The following is a 17,939-nucleotide window of genomic DNA, read 5'->3' on the forward strand; positions in this document are numbered from 1 at the left end:
ATTGGTGGACACTTTTCCCTTAATTCTCCTTTTATTTCCCTCCTCCTCCTCCTCTTCCTCCTCTTCCTTGTGAGCTGTATATCCCCCCTCTCTTCCTCCTCATTCTCCTCCTCCTCCTACTCTCTGGCCAATCAGGCCACACCTCCATGGCAACCGTCAGTGAGTGTAAAACATCCACAGATGGTGCTGAGTAGAGCGAGCAGCAGGCACACTACGAGATCAAATGTAGGAGTGTGTGTTTGTTTGTGTGTCTGAGAGAGGCCCACTCATTGGAGCACCTCTGTGTTGTGAAGAGTTCTCTCGGGGAACACAGTGGGAGAGGAGGGGGAGCGTGTTTAGCTCTGAAGAGTTGCTAGAAAAGTCTGAAGAGAAAGAGTGAGTGGAAGGAAAAAATAACAACCTGCCAGAGGAGGCAATCCGCCGGTAAGCAAATATTAATGACCTGACAGAAAAAGCTCACAACATCAGACGGCCTTACCCTGGAGCCAGGACACACACATAGCCACACACACATAGACACACACACATAGCCACACACACATAGACACACACACACACACACACACACACACACACACACACACACACACCACACACACACACACACACACACACACACACACACACACACACACACACACACACACACACACACACACACACACACACACACACACACACACACACACACACACACACAGATCTCCCCTCACTCATGATCATCTCTCCCGCCACACAGAGACACAAGGGCCACGCTGACCCCCCCTCACGAGTGGAGGACAGAAGAGGACGCTGGACTTTATCAAAGTAAAACTCTTTCTTGGATTGCTTCTTTTTTTCTTTTCTTTTTTACCCCGAGTCCACCTTTAGTGCTGACCTTTTCCAAGCCCCCCCACCCCCTGCCGCCCCTTCCAAGGAGCAAAGATGAGCTGCAGGAAAAGGTGCAAGCGGGAGATCTTCAAGTTCGCACAGTACCTGTACAGACTCGTCACAGGGACGCTCAACACCGGTAAGACTCCTGCTGCACTTTGAGAGGATGATTTATACCCCTGTATTCGCTTTAATCTGCTTTTTGTGTTCGGTGAAAGTCCTCCACTTAATTTACATTTTGGTAAAGACGGCTTATTACTGTAAAAAGTTAACATTTGGTCTGTGTTGGGACACTTTGATACTTATGGTGATGAATTCCAGAGTTAAATTATCACAATATGTGTGTTGACATACGTGAAAACACAACAATGAAGTATTCTTGCGCAGTTTTTGGTTGTTAATAGTATATCATTACTTAAAAAAGTATTTAAGCATTTACATACTCTTTGGGTCTGTTAGCCGAGTCTTACATTCATCACGTGTTTTGCACATTAATGCTGAATCCTCCTGAAATGACACGAAAGTTGTTGCATGCTTTGTGCCCATGCAGCATTATTCATCACTATTTCTGCACCTGGATCATCCTTCAAAGCCTACTTGATGTTGGTTTCCCTTTTTTGTTCAGCGCACACACAGCAAAGAGCCTTTCCAACAAGACAGATAGAGTATTAACAAGATTAAATCTGGTATTATAGTGGATTACCAGCAGATTACTCCATGAGTTCAATACAGGATAAAGGTTAGCAGCAGTAGCATGCACTGATATCTGGCTCGCATTACTGGTTTCATATGTCGATAAGGCTGCTTATCCTTGGACCTGATCATTTGCCTTTTCTTGATTTTGTATAGCTCTATAGATGATGTGCCAACACGTGTAGCAAACATTGACACCTTTACCTTCCATTGCTCCTGATTCAGTCTTGCATGAACTGAGCTGTTGGGTAAGTTGTTGATTAGCACGCTGCATTTGTGAGGGGATGCTGAGCCACAGAGAGGTGCTACATGAAGATGCCAATGAATTCCAACATGGGAGATTTCTTTCTAGCTTTGGCTCCTTCCTAATTGTTGTATACAGTACTGGAAAAAACCCACATGGATTTACAAAAAGGGGTGTTTCCAGAGGGTATTTCCATACAACCAATGCCTACTTCCACTTTCTCCTTGAGCTTAGTGACAGAGAACGTGAGGGGAGGATGGGAGGCAGCTATTCAAGGAGTAGGTGGCTTCAGCTTTTCAATCACACCAGTAAATACAGCATGTGTGGAGAAATCCATCTATTGTGTCTACCCAGAGGAGTAGTTTCTATAGCTACCAGCAGGTCGTTTGGGTCACATTGCAATTCCCACTTGATAATAATAATAATAATAATATATAATATTTTTATAGCGCCTTTCAGGAAACCCAAGGTCGCTTTACAAGTCGGGTAGGGGGGGGGGAGTAGGGGAAAAAAGGCAGACAGGTTAAGGGGGTGGGGGGGGAAGTAGCGGAAAAATAAACCTATTAAACTAACTATACAGTGGCGAAAAGATGATCATTATTCAGTCGTAACTTCATTTACTGTCCTCAGAGGTTTTGGTTATTTAACAAATGTGGCATTGCTTTATACTGCGCTACTTGTTTGGGTACAATATTGTCAGTCCTTTTAAATGATTGATCATGTTAAATACATGGCTGGACATATTTCCCTGCGGAGTAAAACCCAATTACTGAACATATGGTGAGTTAGAGAAACATTCTTTTTGGGGCTTGGTTGCTATTTTATGACACTAAGGATAACACAAATTAAATAACAGAGTAACTGACTCTCAGTCTTTGGAAAGCATGACGTTTGTTAGAAGAGCCAATCAGCTATCAGCCTATCAAACGATGACGTTGGTGTATAAAGGATTGCGTACAACCTCAACGATCTAAAATAGAGAAACACAAATGATTGTGAACCAATGTATTGTTACTTTTCTGTTAGCGTGTTTGGCTTTGCAACTCAACCTGTTGTAAATGTAAATATCTGCTCATCAAAATGATGTGATCGTTGGCAAAATAGTATTTACTAATCTCCAATTAATTAGCTGAAACAATGTTTTACCCCTCGACGGATTTATTTACGACAAGTTGTTCTTCTTATGTAGGCCAACCTAATTTAACAAAAAAGTAGTTCAAGACAGTTAAGTATTGTCTTGTGGAGCTGCCGCATTAATTTATATATAACCTTAATCGTATACTTGTACCAGTACAGCAGTAGTAAGTAATCGCCTCGGTAATGTCTTCTCTCGCATCGAACATCCCTCTCTCATCACACACTGAATATGTTGTTATAATATCCCACACTTTTATTATCACACCATGTTTCATTCTAATATTTTTATGTGAATTACAAAATCTAGATAGAAGCAACAACTCCAGGATAACTTTCCCCAGTGCTGTCAAATGCACTGATGCACCCATACATTATACATCAGGAGACATCTCTGTTATCATCGGTCTCTGGAAAGCAACAAATCTGGTCTCATCTGAGCAGAAACATTTCTCACCAGCTCTTTGTTTCCTTCTCTTTCATCACATATAAACGTTGTTTATATACCAAGCTGATGGAAATGCACCTTATTCAATGTATATTTGATGCAACATTTGTATTAATGGCTTTAAACTCAGTAGCTAACAATTATGCAAATAATTGTTGTCGGCTAAAGTAACCATAATTACGTAATCATGCGACAGGCGTACACGCTTACAGTTCCCAAACCCATCAGTCATTCATTAGACAATCTCCGCTTAAGTGGATCCATTTCTCTATACACACACCATATCGACTTATCTGGAAGTCTGTGCTGCAGATGATTACAAATGGAGTTTGACAACAATAACGCCGGCTCTCTCATATTTGTGTGAGAAGAGGAAGATAGATGGAGTGAGTTAACAGACCGTGGGATTTTTAATTGAGGTGTTCATTGTCCTTGAACAGTTGCAGTCGTTGCTTCATTGAACAATTGCCAAGTCCCACAAAAAAACATAGAGGGTAGTGTGTGATGTAAGAGCTTTCATCACATCTGTAAGGTCATAAATGCTTTTTGTCCACACTGGCTTTTTTCTCAATAAAGATCTATGGATAATAAGTATGTTAAAGGTCACATTTTTACCTCATTATCATTTCTGCGCGTCAATATTTCTAGTGTGATAACTCATTTGATGTCTTCAGTGAATCCAGGAAATAATTTATTGTTGTTGCTGCTTTAGAAAATAAAGTGGAGACAGCAGTTGTATTCATGCCACCAGTGCTGCCCAGTAGGCCTTGAAACAAATCATAGATCAGAGAGGGAAACAAATTATAGATCCTTCCAGGTTATAACTCCAGAAAGCACTGTCAGCACATAATAAATTAAATTGGAAAACCGGAACTTATTTGTTGCTCACACCAGGGGAAATCTAGTCGAACATTTCCAAGCTACCAGTCCAGCAGCGAATTCATCAGAATCATTTAAAGCTGTGTGATTTATGCTGCCTACTTTAGAGTGACACATTTTCAATGTCTATTATTTATGCAGTCAATACCCTTGATTGTGCACTGACATGGCTGTAAACAAGTCTTTTCCACCTTCATGCAACTCGCATTGTAGTACACTGGGTCAGATAAAAGCATTTTGAAGCATTTTCGCCTATTGCTTTAGGGCAGGGGTGTCAAACTCAATTTCATCGTGGGCCACATTAGCATTATGGTTGCACTCAAAGGGCCAGTTGTAACTATATAAATATACATATATAAATACATAATATATATGAAATAATGTATTATATTATATTATTGCCTCTGCATTGGATTTTTATTGGATAGGGTAATAACTTCATAATTAACTATGTCTGAAAGCAGAAGTCTAGGGCAAATAATTGCAAGTCTTCAGTGCGCATGTCACAAAATGAGATGCATTGTGGGACATGTAGTTTATGGGCAACATGCTGTAAGATAAGATAAGATAAGATGGACCTTTATTAATCCCCGTGGGGAAATTTAGTAGTTTAACAGCAACACGGTACGATTGAAAAACAGGACAGCACAGATTCACACAGATTAATAAAATTATGGATAAATCAAAGATAAAAAAAAAAGAAGATAAATAACTATAAAATAAGAAATTAATTAAAACGAACATATATAGATATACTGTAAAGTGGCATGTAACCGTATAATAAACGTATTATATTCTTTGCAAGCTCTTGCGGGCCACATAAAATGAAGTTGCGGGCCGGATTTGGCCCCCGGGCCTTGAGTTTGACACCCCTGCTTTAGGGTATTTAAGGTAGTGTAATTCATCATCCTGTTTTTGTAATCGGGACAGCAGTCACGTCTTATAAAAAGAAAGGTAAAAGTTGCTAAGTAGGACTTTCTTTGCACTTTCCTTTCTTCAAAGCTTTGAGTTAAGCCTCTGAGTTATTCCGTGCTTGTATTGACTCTAAGAAGTTGGATTAGTTTGTTAATGCAGTTGTTATTATTAACGTTTCCTCCGTTTTAATCACTTTTTTGCTTGTCTGTTCTTCGTAATGGAACAATGTAGAATGATTGTGTTATCTCTGGGCTTCTTAATGATAACATTAATTTCTTCCCTCTCAAAATATTCTGTGTTATTTCAAATACAAAACTAAATAGATTTATTTGGAGATGTTTCTGTCCCAGTGTGTCCTCGGTCAACTGTGGTCTTCTTTGAGAAGTCAAGTTCACTCGGAACTGGACTTTCCTGAAATGTTGCCGTTCTCTAGGAACAGTTGTTCAAGGTCTTTTGAGACAGTGTAGTCTGAAAACGAGGAATACTATCCGTCTCATAATGTTCGAAATAAACCTTTTCATTTAAGGATAAGTTGTGGAGTAGTTGTTGAATTATTGAAAACTCTTCTGTAGTTCTCCACTAATTATAAGTTGAAAGATGGTCTTATCTGGAAACTAAAATCAAAGTGTACTGCTGCCAGGAAAAGTATTTTCTTTGTGAGTGAAGACTTGGAGGTACTCATCCGATCTTGGACACAATGAAGCTGTGTATATGCACTCAGTGACTGTTTAGCAAGCACTTGGAAGCACATGTATGACCTGCCCAGTGACGTGAGGACCGGTCTTTGTTTCCCTCTCTTTGGTTTGCTGACGGCTATTAGCAGGTCATGTTCCACCTGTATCATGAGGACAGCTCGTTCAAAGCCCATAATCCCTAACCAAACACTGAATATTTGATACCTGAGCACTGTACCCGGTCTGACAGAGGCTGTGTAGAAAATACAGTGTAGTAGTAATGTAGTGCTCACAGCTTTTAATACAGACAGTGATAAAACATTGCACATGCAGACATTTATTGTAAGCCAGTGGTTAAAGTCTAGAAATGAAACAAATAACAGCCTTTGTGCCACTTCTCCAATAATTCCCAGCAGATGGTATGCTGCTCCCTTTCACACCCAGTGAACTAACATGGCGTCTGCTTGGTTCACCTGACCAAACTTCAAGATGTGATTGATTGCTTACAGTTTGCTTACAACCTTTGATGCCTTTAACTCCTTGTATAGAAAATATTCCCAAGAGATCTGTCTTGAATACTCCTGGAAGCTTTGACATTGAAATTCCCGGGATAAATACATGACTCTTTGATTCAGTGTAATCTCAATACTTCCTTCAAACTTACTCTGACAACATTTTGAAACTAGAAAAACACTCTTAGAGCACCGTCTGTTCCCATACATTAAATATATTGTGTGCATTCACCCTGTGATTCAGATCCGCTCCAATTGAAGGAGTACTTTCTCATCCCATGCTGCACCTTTCCACCAAATGTAATGAAAATCAGGCCAGAAGTTTTCAGTTAGAGGTGAAAAAGCTGTTTTGGTCACATTCTGTGTATCATTTGTACTGCTGTGAGAGGAGACTAATGACTGACACTCCAGAGTAAGGACATGCAGTAATATACAGTATTTTAACAAGATGTCTTGCTCTGCCTTGAAGCAACAGATTAGGGTGTTGTGATCCAGAGCATCTGGGCCAGAACTCTTACATAATGGAAAAAGAAGAACGAGTATCAGTGTCCTCTGCTAACGGCTTTCCTTGAACCTTTCACCATGACCCTTTCACATGGTTCACTGCCTCGTGGCGAGGGCAGAAAGGAGACATTTGCCTGTGATATCTGTGTCCATATCAGCTTCCTGGCAGGCGCAGATCCGTCTCTTTGTGTCACAGCGTCCCTCTCTTCTTCTGGTTTCTGGTTTCTGCTGTGCCAACACCAGAGCAGCACTGATTCTTTGGCTCGTTCGGTCAGTACACAGTGCTCGCCTATTGGGAGCTTTATCTGAACTGGCTGTTTATGCCGTACAGTGGTAAAACCCAGGCTGGTCCACTCAGATCAGACTAAACCTGACTGAAAACAATACTGCAAGACAATTCGGCCAGCGTTGAAGAGTCACTGTAGTGGAACATTCCGTCTACAACTCTTTTTAAAACCAGAGTGTAAATGTTATTTGAGCTTTTATATAGAGGTAAGGATTATTAAAGGAGCACATGAATTGTGTTTGACTTCAATCAGGTTAAACAAGACATTTCTGTTCTATAGAAGTCCCTATAAGACCCTAATATCCCCACATTCACCACCCTAGTTAGAAAATGACGAGCTTGACAAAGAACTGTGGAAATGTAATTCCCAGTCCCATATGCTGAATAATCACTTCAACAGACTCCATTACTATAGATTATGTTAAGATAATCATTAGTCCCCCAATGGAGACATTTGCAGTGTTACAGAATGTGTTGCAAGCCCAATTAAAGGGACATTCAAGTGCTTAAGATTGGAACAGTATCGCGCACACTTGGACATTATCAAACAGGTTTTTTGTGCTTGTATTGATGTCAGCAATCTCTTCCAGTTGGCTGGATTGTATTGTGCCTCAGGTGTCTATATTTGCATTGGCCTGTAGTTATCTCGTGCCACTACTCATTTAAATTAACCGTCTCTGGCCAATGTTATCAGTTTTCCCCATTACTGCCTTTCCTGAGAGGGGAACATAGTGGGGTTATCTTCAGTTTGGTGGGGATTGACTAGTTACAAAGCTTATGTGTTGAATCCACTAAGAAATGTACTTTACAGGTTGGTATTATGAAAAACCTAAACATCAGATTTATTGGTCTACTACTGTTTGGTTAAATATCAGCAAAAGCACTGCTGAAACTGAGCCCTTCAGGTTTGCAGACCTTTAAGAGGAGTCTTAATTAGTTTGCTTTAAAGTTGTTTTCTTTGCTCATTGTGGTTCTCAGAGAATTGTCGTGTCACCCAAAGCTTATGTGATCTGCTCTGACTGTCTTTTAAGTGATCATTACTGTTAACTCAAATCAAAAAAGTGTTCCCCCCTCAGCTATCCCCCTTTTTCTTTGTCCTTGCTCTCTCTTCTCAAATTATCCTGCTTGCAGTTTCCAGCTTTTACATCCCTTTTCTTCTCCTCTACTCAACTTTATCTGCTTGCTCACACTTTGTAATCACTTCATTTGAAGGTCCCGATGAGGCTCTTTGTTTTAGATGCTGCCTTTATTCAGTTGCCCTGGCTGTGTTTTCACAAAGAGTTAAGCATCAGCCCCAGGCGCAGAGCAGTGTGAGAGACAATGTCCTCTCCACGCTCCGTTTTACTGCCAATTACTGTCCATGCCAAGAAAAGGAGAATTGCACCTTTGAGTAAATATGAACCTATTATCGGTAATAGCTCTTATAGAATTACACATTTCACCATGCAAGCATCATAAACCACCAATGTTTTCAGCATTAGGGTTAATGTCCAGGAAAGTTGAACTTGTTTAGTGAGAAATGTTCATGCTGTCCCGCAGGTATCAGGGCTTTTTATGTCTTTCTTTTTCATATTTCATTTCCCCAGGCGCTGTGTAACTCTCAAATGGTTTCCATGTCCTCTTTGATTGGTTCAAGATTGATATTTCAAACAGATCGTTCCCCTCACAAAGTGGAGATGTGTGCGAAATGTCAAACGGCTGGATAAACTGAGGCAATAAAAAGAAATGGACGAGATGCAGCGTATCCATGACAGCTCTTGCTGCATACATTTGTCTTGACATTTGTCTTGTTGAGCGTGTCAGCACTTTTTTGTTTTTGTTATCAGGATATGACATTTTCATCTAACTTTTTGAAATAAGGGTTGCTGCTGTCCCACATTTTAAGTTGTTTTTATCAACTTATTGAACAAAAACACTTTCATATCTTTGGACTTTTTGTAACAAATTAGCAAGCACTATAAAAAAAAACGAGTTTGAGAGCGTTGTTTGAAGGCAGGTAGAATAAACAGTGTTTTACCTCTTAGTTTGCCCCTTGCAGTCCTTGATATACACTGAACAAAAATATAAATGCAACACTTTTGTTTTTGCTCCCATTTTTCATGAGATTAACTCAAAGATCTAAAACATTTTCTATATACACAAAATAACCATTTCTCTCAAATATTGTTCACAAATCTGAAAAATTCTGTGATAGTGAGCACTTCCCCTTTGCTGAGATAATCCATCCCACCTCACAGGTGTGGCATATCAAGATGCTGATTAGACAGCATGATTATTGCACAGGTGTGCCTTAGGCTGGCCACAATAAAAGGCCACTCTAAAATGTTCAGTTTTATCACACAGCACAATGCCACAGATGTCGCAAGTTTTGAGGGAGCGTGCAATTGGCATGCTGACAGCAGGAATGTCCACCAGAGCTGTTGCCCATGAATTGAATGTTCATTTCTCTACCATAAGCCATCTCCAAAGGCGTTTCAGAGAATTTGGCAGTACATCCAATTGGCCTCACAACCACAGACCACGTGTAACCACACCAGCCCAGGACCTCCACATCCAGCATCCAAGATCGTCTGAGACCAGCCACTCGGACAGCTGCTGCAACAATCGGTTTGCATAACCAAAGAATTTCTGCACAAACTGTCAGAAACCGTCTCAGGGAAGCTCATCTTGTTACGGTGAGTGAAGCAAGCAGGACCCAAAACAGAAAAACACAAAACTCACAAAACTAGGGCCACCAGGATGGGTGGAGGGGGTCAGGAGGACGGGTTTGGGCTGACAACCCAGGATCACAGCGGATGGCCCGGAAGGGATCTCGGGCGGACGGCCCGGGGGCAAGGCAGAGACCATGGAGGGGGTCTCGGGCGGACGGCCCGGGGGCAAGGCAGAGACCATGGAGGGGGTCTCGGGCGGACGGCCCGGGGGCAAGGCAGAGACCATGGAGGGGGTCTCAGGCGGACGGCCCGGGGGCAAGGCAGAGTCCATGGAGGGGCGAAGGCCACAGCGGGCGAACTCAGGGGGCCGAGCATGAGGGTGAAGACCGCGGCTCTCAGGGGGCCGGGCTCGAGGGGGAAGACCGCGGCTCTCAGGGGGCCGGATTCGAGGGCGAAGCAGGCGGCGACGGAACAACTCCGGAGGACAAGCAGGAAAGGCGCTGACGGGACAGCTCCGGAGGCCGGGCAGGACCCGGTGTCGGCCGGACAGGAACCGGAGCCGGTGGGACAGGCTTCGGCAGGATCCCCCACGGAAGAGGACCAGGAGTTGGCAGGACCCCCGGCGAGACAGGTGACGGCGGGACCTCCAACGGAACAAGACATTTGATTGGCAGGACTCTCAGCGGGACCTCCAACGGAACAGGACATGGAGTTGGCAGGACCCCCGGCAGAAGAGTTGTCGGCGGGACCTCCAACGGCACAGGACATAGGGTTGGCAGGACCCCCAGCGGAAGAGTAGTCGGCGGGACCCCCAACGGGACAGTAAATGGAGCCGGCAGGACCCCCAGCAGAACCTCCAACGGCACAGGACATAGGGTTGGCAGGACCCCCGGCAGAAGAATCGTCGACTGGGCCTCCAACGGCACGGGACATAGGGTTGGCAGGACCCCCGGCAGAAGAGTAGTCGGCGGGGCCTCCAATGGCACAGGACACAGGGTTGGCAGGACCCCCGGCAGAAGAGCAGTCGGCAGGACCCCCAACGGGACAGGACACAGGGTTGGCAGGACCCCCGGCGGGACAGGACATAGGGTTGGCAGGACCCCCGGCAGAAGAGTAGTCGGCGGGACCCCTAACGGGACAGGACATGGAGTTGGCAGGACCCCCAGCGGAACCTCCAACGGCACTTCAGTAGGGACTTGAGTAGGGACTGGAGAGGGAACTCGAGCGGGGACTCGAGAAGGGACTCAAGAGAGGGCTTGAGAGGGGACTTGAGAGGGCTTGAGAGGGGACTTGAGAGGGGACTCGAGAGAGGGCTTGAGAGGGGACTTGAGAGGTGACTAGAAAGGGGACTCGAGAGGTGACTCGAGAGGAAACTGGAGAGGGGACTCGAGAGGGGACTCGAGAGGAAACTGGAGAGGGGACTCGAGAGGGGACTCGAGAGGAAACTGGAGAGGGGACTCGAGAGGGCACTCAAGAGGGAACTCGAGAGGGAACTGGAGAGGTGACTAGAGAGGGGTCTTGAGAAGGGACTAGAGAAGGGACTTGAGTTGGGACTAGAGAAGGGACTCGGGAAGGGACTCGGGAAGGGACTTGGGAGGGGACTAGAGGAGGGACTAGAGAAGGGACTTGGGAAGGGACTAGGGAAGGGACTAGGGAAGGGACCAGAGGAGGGACTGGAGAGGTGACTAGAGAGGGGACTAGAGAAGGGACTAGAGAAGGGACTAAAGAAGGGACTTGGGAAGGAACTAGAGGAGGGACTAGAGGAGGGACTAGAGAGGGGACTTGAGAAGGGACTTGAGAAGGGACTAGAGAATGGACTAGAGAAGTGACTTGAGTTGGGACTAGAGGAGGGACCATGGCTGCTGGGACCGGAACCAGGGCCGGAACCATGGCTTCTGGGGCTGGGACCATGGCTGCTGGGGCCGGTACCGGAGCCGGAACCATGGCTGCTGGGGCTAGGACCGGAGCCGGAACCATGGCTGCCGGGGCTGGAATCCTGGCCTTGCATTTCCTTCCATGCTGCCTTGAAGCCTTGTGGAGGCTCAGAGGTCCTCCAAAGGCCAGACGAGACCCAGCGAAAGGGTCCTTGAAAGGAGCCTTGTTGGGAACTGTGGCCGGCATGGGGCTAGCATGCCAGGGGCTAGCAGGCCGGGAAACAGGTTTGACCTCAAAGCTACCGAAAAAGTCCTCCACCCACTCGGGTAGTAACTCCTTTAACCAGGGCCTTGAGGTTACTTCTTGGTGTGCCGTTGAGATAATTGACTGCCTCTCTTCACTACTGGAGGCATATCGACAGTCGTTTTTAAAGCACATTAAATTGTACGTCACCTCGTACAGCTGGGTCCATCTTTTGGTTGGTTCGTTCTGTTACGGTGAGTGAAGCAAGCAGGACCCAAACGCAAATAACATTGAAAAATCCTTTATTTCAAGGCTAAATGTCAAAAATCAGAACACTCCCCGGTGAACACAGTCACAGACAAACGACGAACCAACAATGACAGACAGCAAAAACAGAACTTAAATACAAACAAGACTAATCAACGAAACAAGAGACAGGTGAGGAGGGAGGAGAAAACACAGGGGCAACAGGTGAACACAATCAAGTAAACAGGTAGGAGGGAACACACACAGACAGGAAACCAAAGACAGATCTAGACAAGACAAAACACAACACAGACAGATTGTGACACATCTGCATGCTCGTCGTCCTCATTGGGGTCTCAACCTGACTCCGGTTCGTCGTCGTAGCCGACTTGAGTGGGCAAATGCTCACATTCGATGGCGTCTGGCACGTTGGAGAGGTGTTCTCTTCACGGATGAATCCCGGTTTTCACTGTTCAGGGCAGATGGCAGACAGCGTGTGTGGCGTCGTGTGGGTGAGCGGTTTTCTGATGTCAATGTTGTGAATCGAGTGGCCCATGGTGGTGGTGGGGTTATGGTATGGGCAGGCGTATGTTATGGACGACGAACACAGGTGCATTTTATTGATGGCATTGTGAATGCACAGAGATACCGTGACGAGATCCTGAGGCCCATTGTTGTGCCATTCATCCACGACCATCACCTCATGTTGCAGCATGATAATGCACGGCCCCATGTTGCAAGGATCTGTACACAATTCCTGGAGGCTGAAAACATCCCAGTTCTTGCATGGCCATACTCACCGGACATGTCACCCATTGAGCATGTTTGGGATGCTCTGGATCGGCGTATACGACAGCGTGTTCCAGTTCCTGCCAATATCCAGCAACTTCGCACAGCCATTGAAGAGGAGTGGACCAACATTCCACAGGCCACAATCAACAACCTGATCAACTCTATGCGAAGGAGATGTGTTGCATTGCGTGAGGCAAATGGTGGTCACACCAGATACTGACTGGTTTTCGGACCCCCCCAGACCCCCCCAATAAAGCAAAACTGCACGTTTCAGAGTGGCCTTTTATTGTGGCCAGCCTAAGGCACACCTGTGCAATAATCATGCTGTCTAATCAGCATCTTGATATGCCACACCTGTGAGTTGGGATGGATTATCTCGGCAAAGGAGAAGTGCTCACTATCACAGATTCTTTCAGATTTGTGAACAATATTTGAGAGAAATGGTTATTTTGTGTATATAAAAAATGTTTTAGATCTTTGAGTTCATCTCATGACAAATTGGAGCAAAAACAAAAGTGTTGCATTTATATTTTTGTTCAGTGTACAACATTATTAGCCTCTGAGACACTGCAATCTGAAAAATCTGCAGCATGACATCACTATTGTTCATTTTTAAAAGGTACATTTCATTCAGATGTTATTGCACTGGTATTTATGTTGTTTTAGTTTCCTTGTTGTATCGACTTTGCTATAATCTGTGCGCACTATAATCAGATGCTTGTGCTAAATGAGGATGCACCAAATGATTATTTCACAATTCATTAATCTGCCATTTATTAATGGATAAATAGTCTATAATACTATCAGGTAATAGTGAAGGAGGGCCATCCCAGTGTCTCAAAGTCCATATTTGGGAGTCTGAAAACTGATTTGTTTGACATTTTTACATGAAAAATTACTTTTAATGATTAATTGGTTATCAGAATAGTTGCTGATAATGCATATGCTGATCAAATAATCGATTATCGTTGCAAGTATAGAACCAGTTTAATTTGCTGCTTCTTCAGAGGTCAATCAGAGAAAATGGGGTGGCTTCATAAAGGATTTGTTAGTGTTTATCTGGTGGACTTTACTCAGTTTGTGGGTGTTTCAGGGAGAAGAGAGGATAAAGTGCTGTTGTGTGACCAGAATGATTCTGCCCGTCCTCACCACTCAATCCATGTATAAGCTCCAAGACAAGGACACAACCTCCGACCGTGCAGCCTCCTCTCTGGGAGTCCTGGCCAACATTAAGTCCAGATTCTTTCCTCCATCCACTCCCCACTCCTCTGCTGTAAACCGCCGTCATCAGTCACTCTCTGCAGCCCGCCGCGGATCGCAGAAAATGGAGCTCCATCTCCATCATTCTGCAGATAGACCCACCCTTGGCCCCATTACTTACCTGGCTGACGCTCTGTCAATGCAGGGCAGGTGTAAACAAGAGGGCTCTGTCCTGGGCAACATCACTGTTAGAGCAGAACCAGATGAGAGCAAAGCGCCCCCACATTATGCACAGAGTAATTGATAAACGAGCTAGAGCCCTAATGCTTGCAGCGTAACCTCTTTCTGCTTCATTACTTCATTGTAGTGTGAGTATTTTAGCATGTACAAGTGTCCAAGTTGTGTATATCACCTCAGGTTTTAACAAAGCTCCAGAGACATACAGTAGAAAATATTATACAAATATTCACATATTGAGTATTAACTGTATAAAGTCAACTTCCAAGGTGGAGTTTGAGCAGTGTTTGCCTCCACAGCATTAGTTTAAACAATTATTATTATTATATCTAAGGCGTTAAAATAATGTTTTCATCAAGCTTGTTGGGTTTTTTTCTGCATTTTTTTAAAAAGTTCCTCGATAAGAGACTTGTAGAAAGGCACATTTCCGTAACTGTATCTTTTTAATTAACTTAAACTCTGGAAAGGATTTACACCATTTGCCTGAGAGTTGTGATTCATTAAAGGTCCCATGTCATGCTTTTCATGCGACTTACATACGCAATCCCCACAGGAGCAATTTGGGGTGAAGTGTCTTGCCCAGGGACACAACGGCATGCTGACTGCAGTGGGGTTTGAACCTGTGACCATCTGATCCCCAGACCAAGGCTCTACCCACTGCGCCACACGCCACCACAAGACCTGTCTATGCTGCCCCAGAACGCCTCGTTGGAGATTTCTCTTTTTCCATTGTTTACTTCTTGGGTATACTGTAGTAACGTATTTCGGGTATAGTGACGTAACATAACGTCCACGGAGCCGTTACGTTTGGACCAATCCGCAGACTTCCTCACACACACACACTCGACACACACACACTCGGCGGGACGTTGCGAGGCTCGCTGCTGCGAGGAGCGGGACAGTGTGAGCCGGCTCACTGGTGTGGGGTCTGCGAGACAGCGAGACACCGCGGAACTCAGCCTGGGCACACACACAAACTCCCAGCCAGGCTGCGGGTGTGTTTCAGGCTGAGTTCCGCGGTGTCTCGCAGACGGCCACTGGGCACACAGGGAGGGGGGGGGAAGGAGCTCCAACAAGCGAGTGAATACACATACTATACAGAGATGCTGTATGAGAAACCAATGTGAGTTTGGAACATTGCACAATATACATTTATTTTAGTTTACCTCAACAATGGAATTATGATCAGTAGAAATGGCCATGACATGAGACCTTTAAATCATTTTATATCCAGTTATTAACTTCAAAATCAGCATTTGCTCATCAAATTCTAGACAACATGGCTCTCTGCGTGATCCTAATTTGAATAATTAGATTATATTTCACAGAGCCATTTCTCCACCCATCTGACATCAAGCAAATTGATCTTGAAAGAATTATTATAATGCCTCACATGTTGCATCTGTGCTAGGATGAACTTAAAATCCTTGCTTGTGGGAACCATGACAAATTAGTATGATCATGGTCCAGATTAAGACTTTATGGACCTCCAATAGTGTATTTTAGAATTATAAGTGGCCTTCTTGCTATGTTTTCCAACTTGCAGAGCCTTTAAAGGGTGCATTACAAATCGTTTTATGAAGCAGGTGAGACAGGTTTGCTGAGCTGTTTCCTTTAGGAATGACACAGCAAAATGCCGCCCCTCAGATTAAATGGTTGCAGCTCGATGTGAGAACGTTGCAGAATGTAAAGGTGGTGATGTATGACACACGGAGAAACAGAGCGTCCTTCGAGGAAGCGAGGTGTCATTTAGACTTTCTCTACAGTCTCCTGCATTTTCCACGCATCACTGAAACAGTCGCAAATTCAATTTAAATGCAAAGCAACAGAGGAAAGGTGTATTTCTGTTTACCATTTACAGTATTTCCCTGAGCTTCTCCAACACAACCAAAGCTCCACAGATCACACTGACTGTCCTCCTGCCTCTCATTGCTGCTCCATACATTAGATTGTCCCTAATGAGGATGGATCGCCCTTTTACGCTCATCCCTCCTTCAGGTTCTTCGCCGTGTTTTCGTCCTACTGTCATTTTTCTTTCTCTTCTGTAATTTAACTGTGGCCCCAACGGAAATCTGCGCCTTTTCCTCTAAACCTGTTATTCTGCTTAAACTGATTGTAGTGTAACTTATGGGAACAGATATACACTTAACATGGCATGGTGCAATAGTAAAACAGAGTTATTGTGTGCTAATAAGCGCTATTTATTTTATTGTTTGGAGTAAATGGGCTTGATCCATAAGGATTCCTACCATGGTTTCTGTTTGGTCCTTGGAAGAATTCCAATAGGAGAAATCTGGTTAAATATTCTTTGTACTTTGCTTAATAACAATTGATGGGGCAGTAAAGCGACTGACATCGTGCAGATTTATAGTATTTTCTGTTGGTGGAGCCGCTGCTTCCACTGCAATCAATGAAACTACTCACATGACTGTGCTTGTGCATATGCGCCACAAAGATCCACTCTACAAATGTAAAAAATAGTCCCTTCTTCTGTTTAGATTTGTTTTGCGACAGGTGTGTGGGGCCCCTTTAATAGATGTAGGTCATAAATAGTTAATATATTCTATTAAACTACAGAACTACGGATACACAGGAACTGACTTTTACATGTTTGTATTATCTGTCTGCATTTATTTTGCCGCTACCACAAACAACCCATATCCATTATGTCTTAAAGTAGTCAAGGCAGACATTATGACTATAAAGATTTAGATATGTCAAACTTCAATCCATGTTCTAGATGGAAAAAAAGGATAAAACAAAGACTAATGTGTAAGAGATTATTTCAATCTCTCATTGGCAGTTGCCAGACCCCGTAGAAAAAACAGGTAATCTACAGATATTTGTGGATTAGTCTGTGGGAATAATTGCAGCTGAGCCTTGCTGTGGGCACAAACGCTTTATAAAACCATGATGAAGGATTTTACTCGTCTGTGAAGTTTATGACAGGCGGATGTTCATTAAAACCAACCAAACAGAACCTACTCAGTAAACAGTGTGTAGTAGCAGATGTGGTCTTCCTGCTTGACTCCCCTCATGTCAGCCTGTCCTGTAGTGTGCAATTGTAATCTCTTCCAAACACTAAAAACTGCTTCCTGTGTGTGGGCAAAGAAAAAAGTGTAATCTGTGTTTTGCTGGCGTAAATAGAGGGGAGTCAGTGAAGTGGAGATGGAAACGCTGAGGGAGTAAATAGAGATGCAGACAAAGCAAAATTAGCTTCCTGTATTTCCATTCTTGTCCTTTGTGAGGTGTATCACTCGATGCCAGGGAATGAGCCAGAAAAAAAGTATTCTCTGAGGGGGAAGCCATTCCTCCATGCCAACGTTAACAGACAAGAAAGAAAGTAACAAAAGAACAGTGCTCTTAATTAATAACTGCATCTCGTGACAATTTCTAACAAAGAAAAAAACTGAAAATATAGATATTAAATAGGATTTATACCTTAATGTGGCCACTGGCAATACACCTGATTTTCATTCTGACCAAGTCCCATATTTTCCTAGATCCCCAAAATTCCAGCAGCAGTCAGCTAAAAT

The 17,939-nt window shown here is 43.9% G+C and overlaps 1 protein-coding gene across 1 annotated transcript in view; it reads left to right on the forward strand.

Annotated features, from left to right (window-relative positions):
* Nucleotides 1–210: 210 nt before the first annotated feature.
* Nucleotides 211–17,939, forward strand: part of kcnip4 (Kv channel interacting protein 4) — an 86,940-nt gene continuing 69,211 nt past the window's right edge. Inside the window, exons 1-2 of the mRNA XM_034230634.1 lie at nt 211–423; nt 740–1,009. Of these exons, the coding sequence (XP_034086525.1) occupies nt 925–1,009 (85 nt within the window). The 5' untranslated portion in view covers nt 211–423; nt 740–924. The remainder of the gene's footprint in view (nt 424–739; nt 1,010–17,939) is intronic.

The sequence above is a fragment of the Gymnodraco acuticeps genome, unplaced genomic scaffold (genome assembly GCF_902827175.1).
Source record: "Gymnodraco acuticeps unplaced genomic scaffold, fGymAcu1.1, whole genome shotgun sequence".
Lineage (NCBI taxonomy): Eukaryota > Metazoa > Chordata > Actinopteri > Perciformes > Bathydraconidae > Gymnodraco > Gymnodraco acuticeps.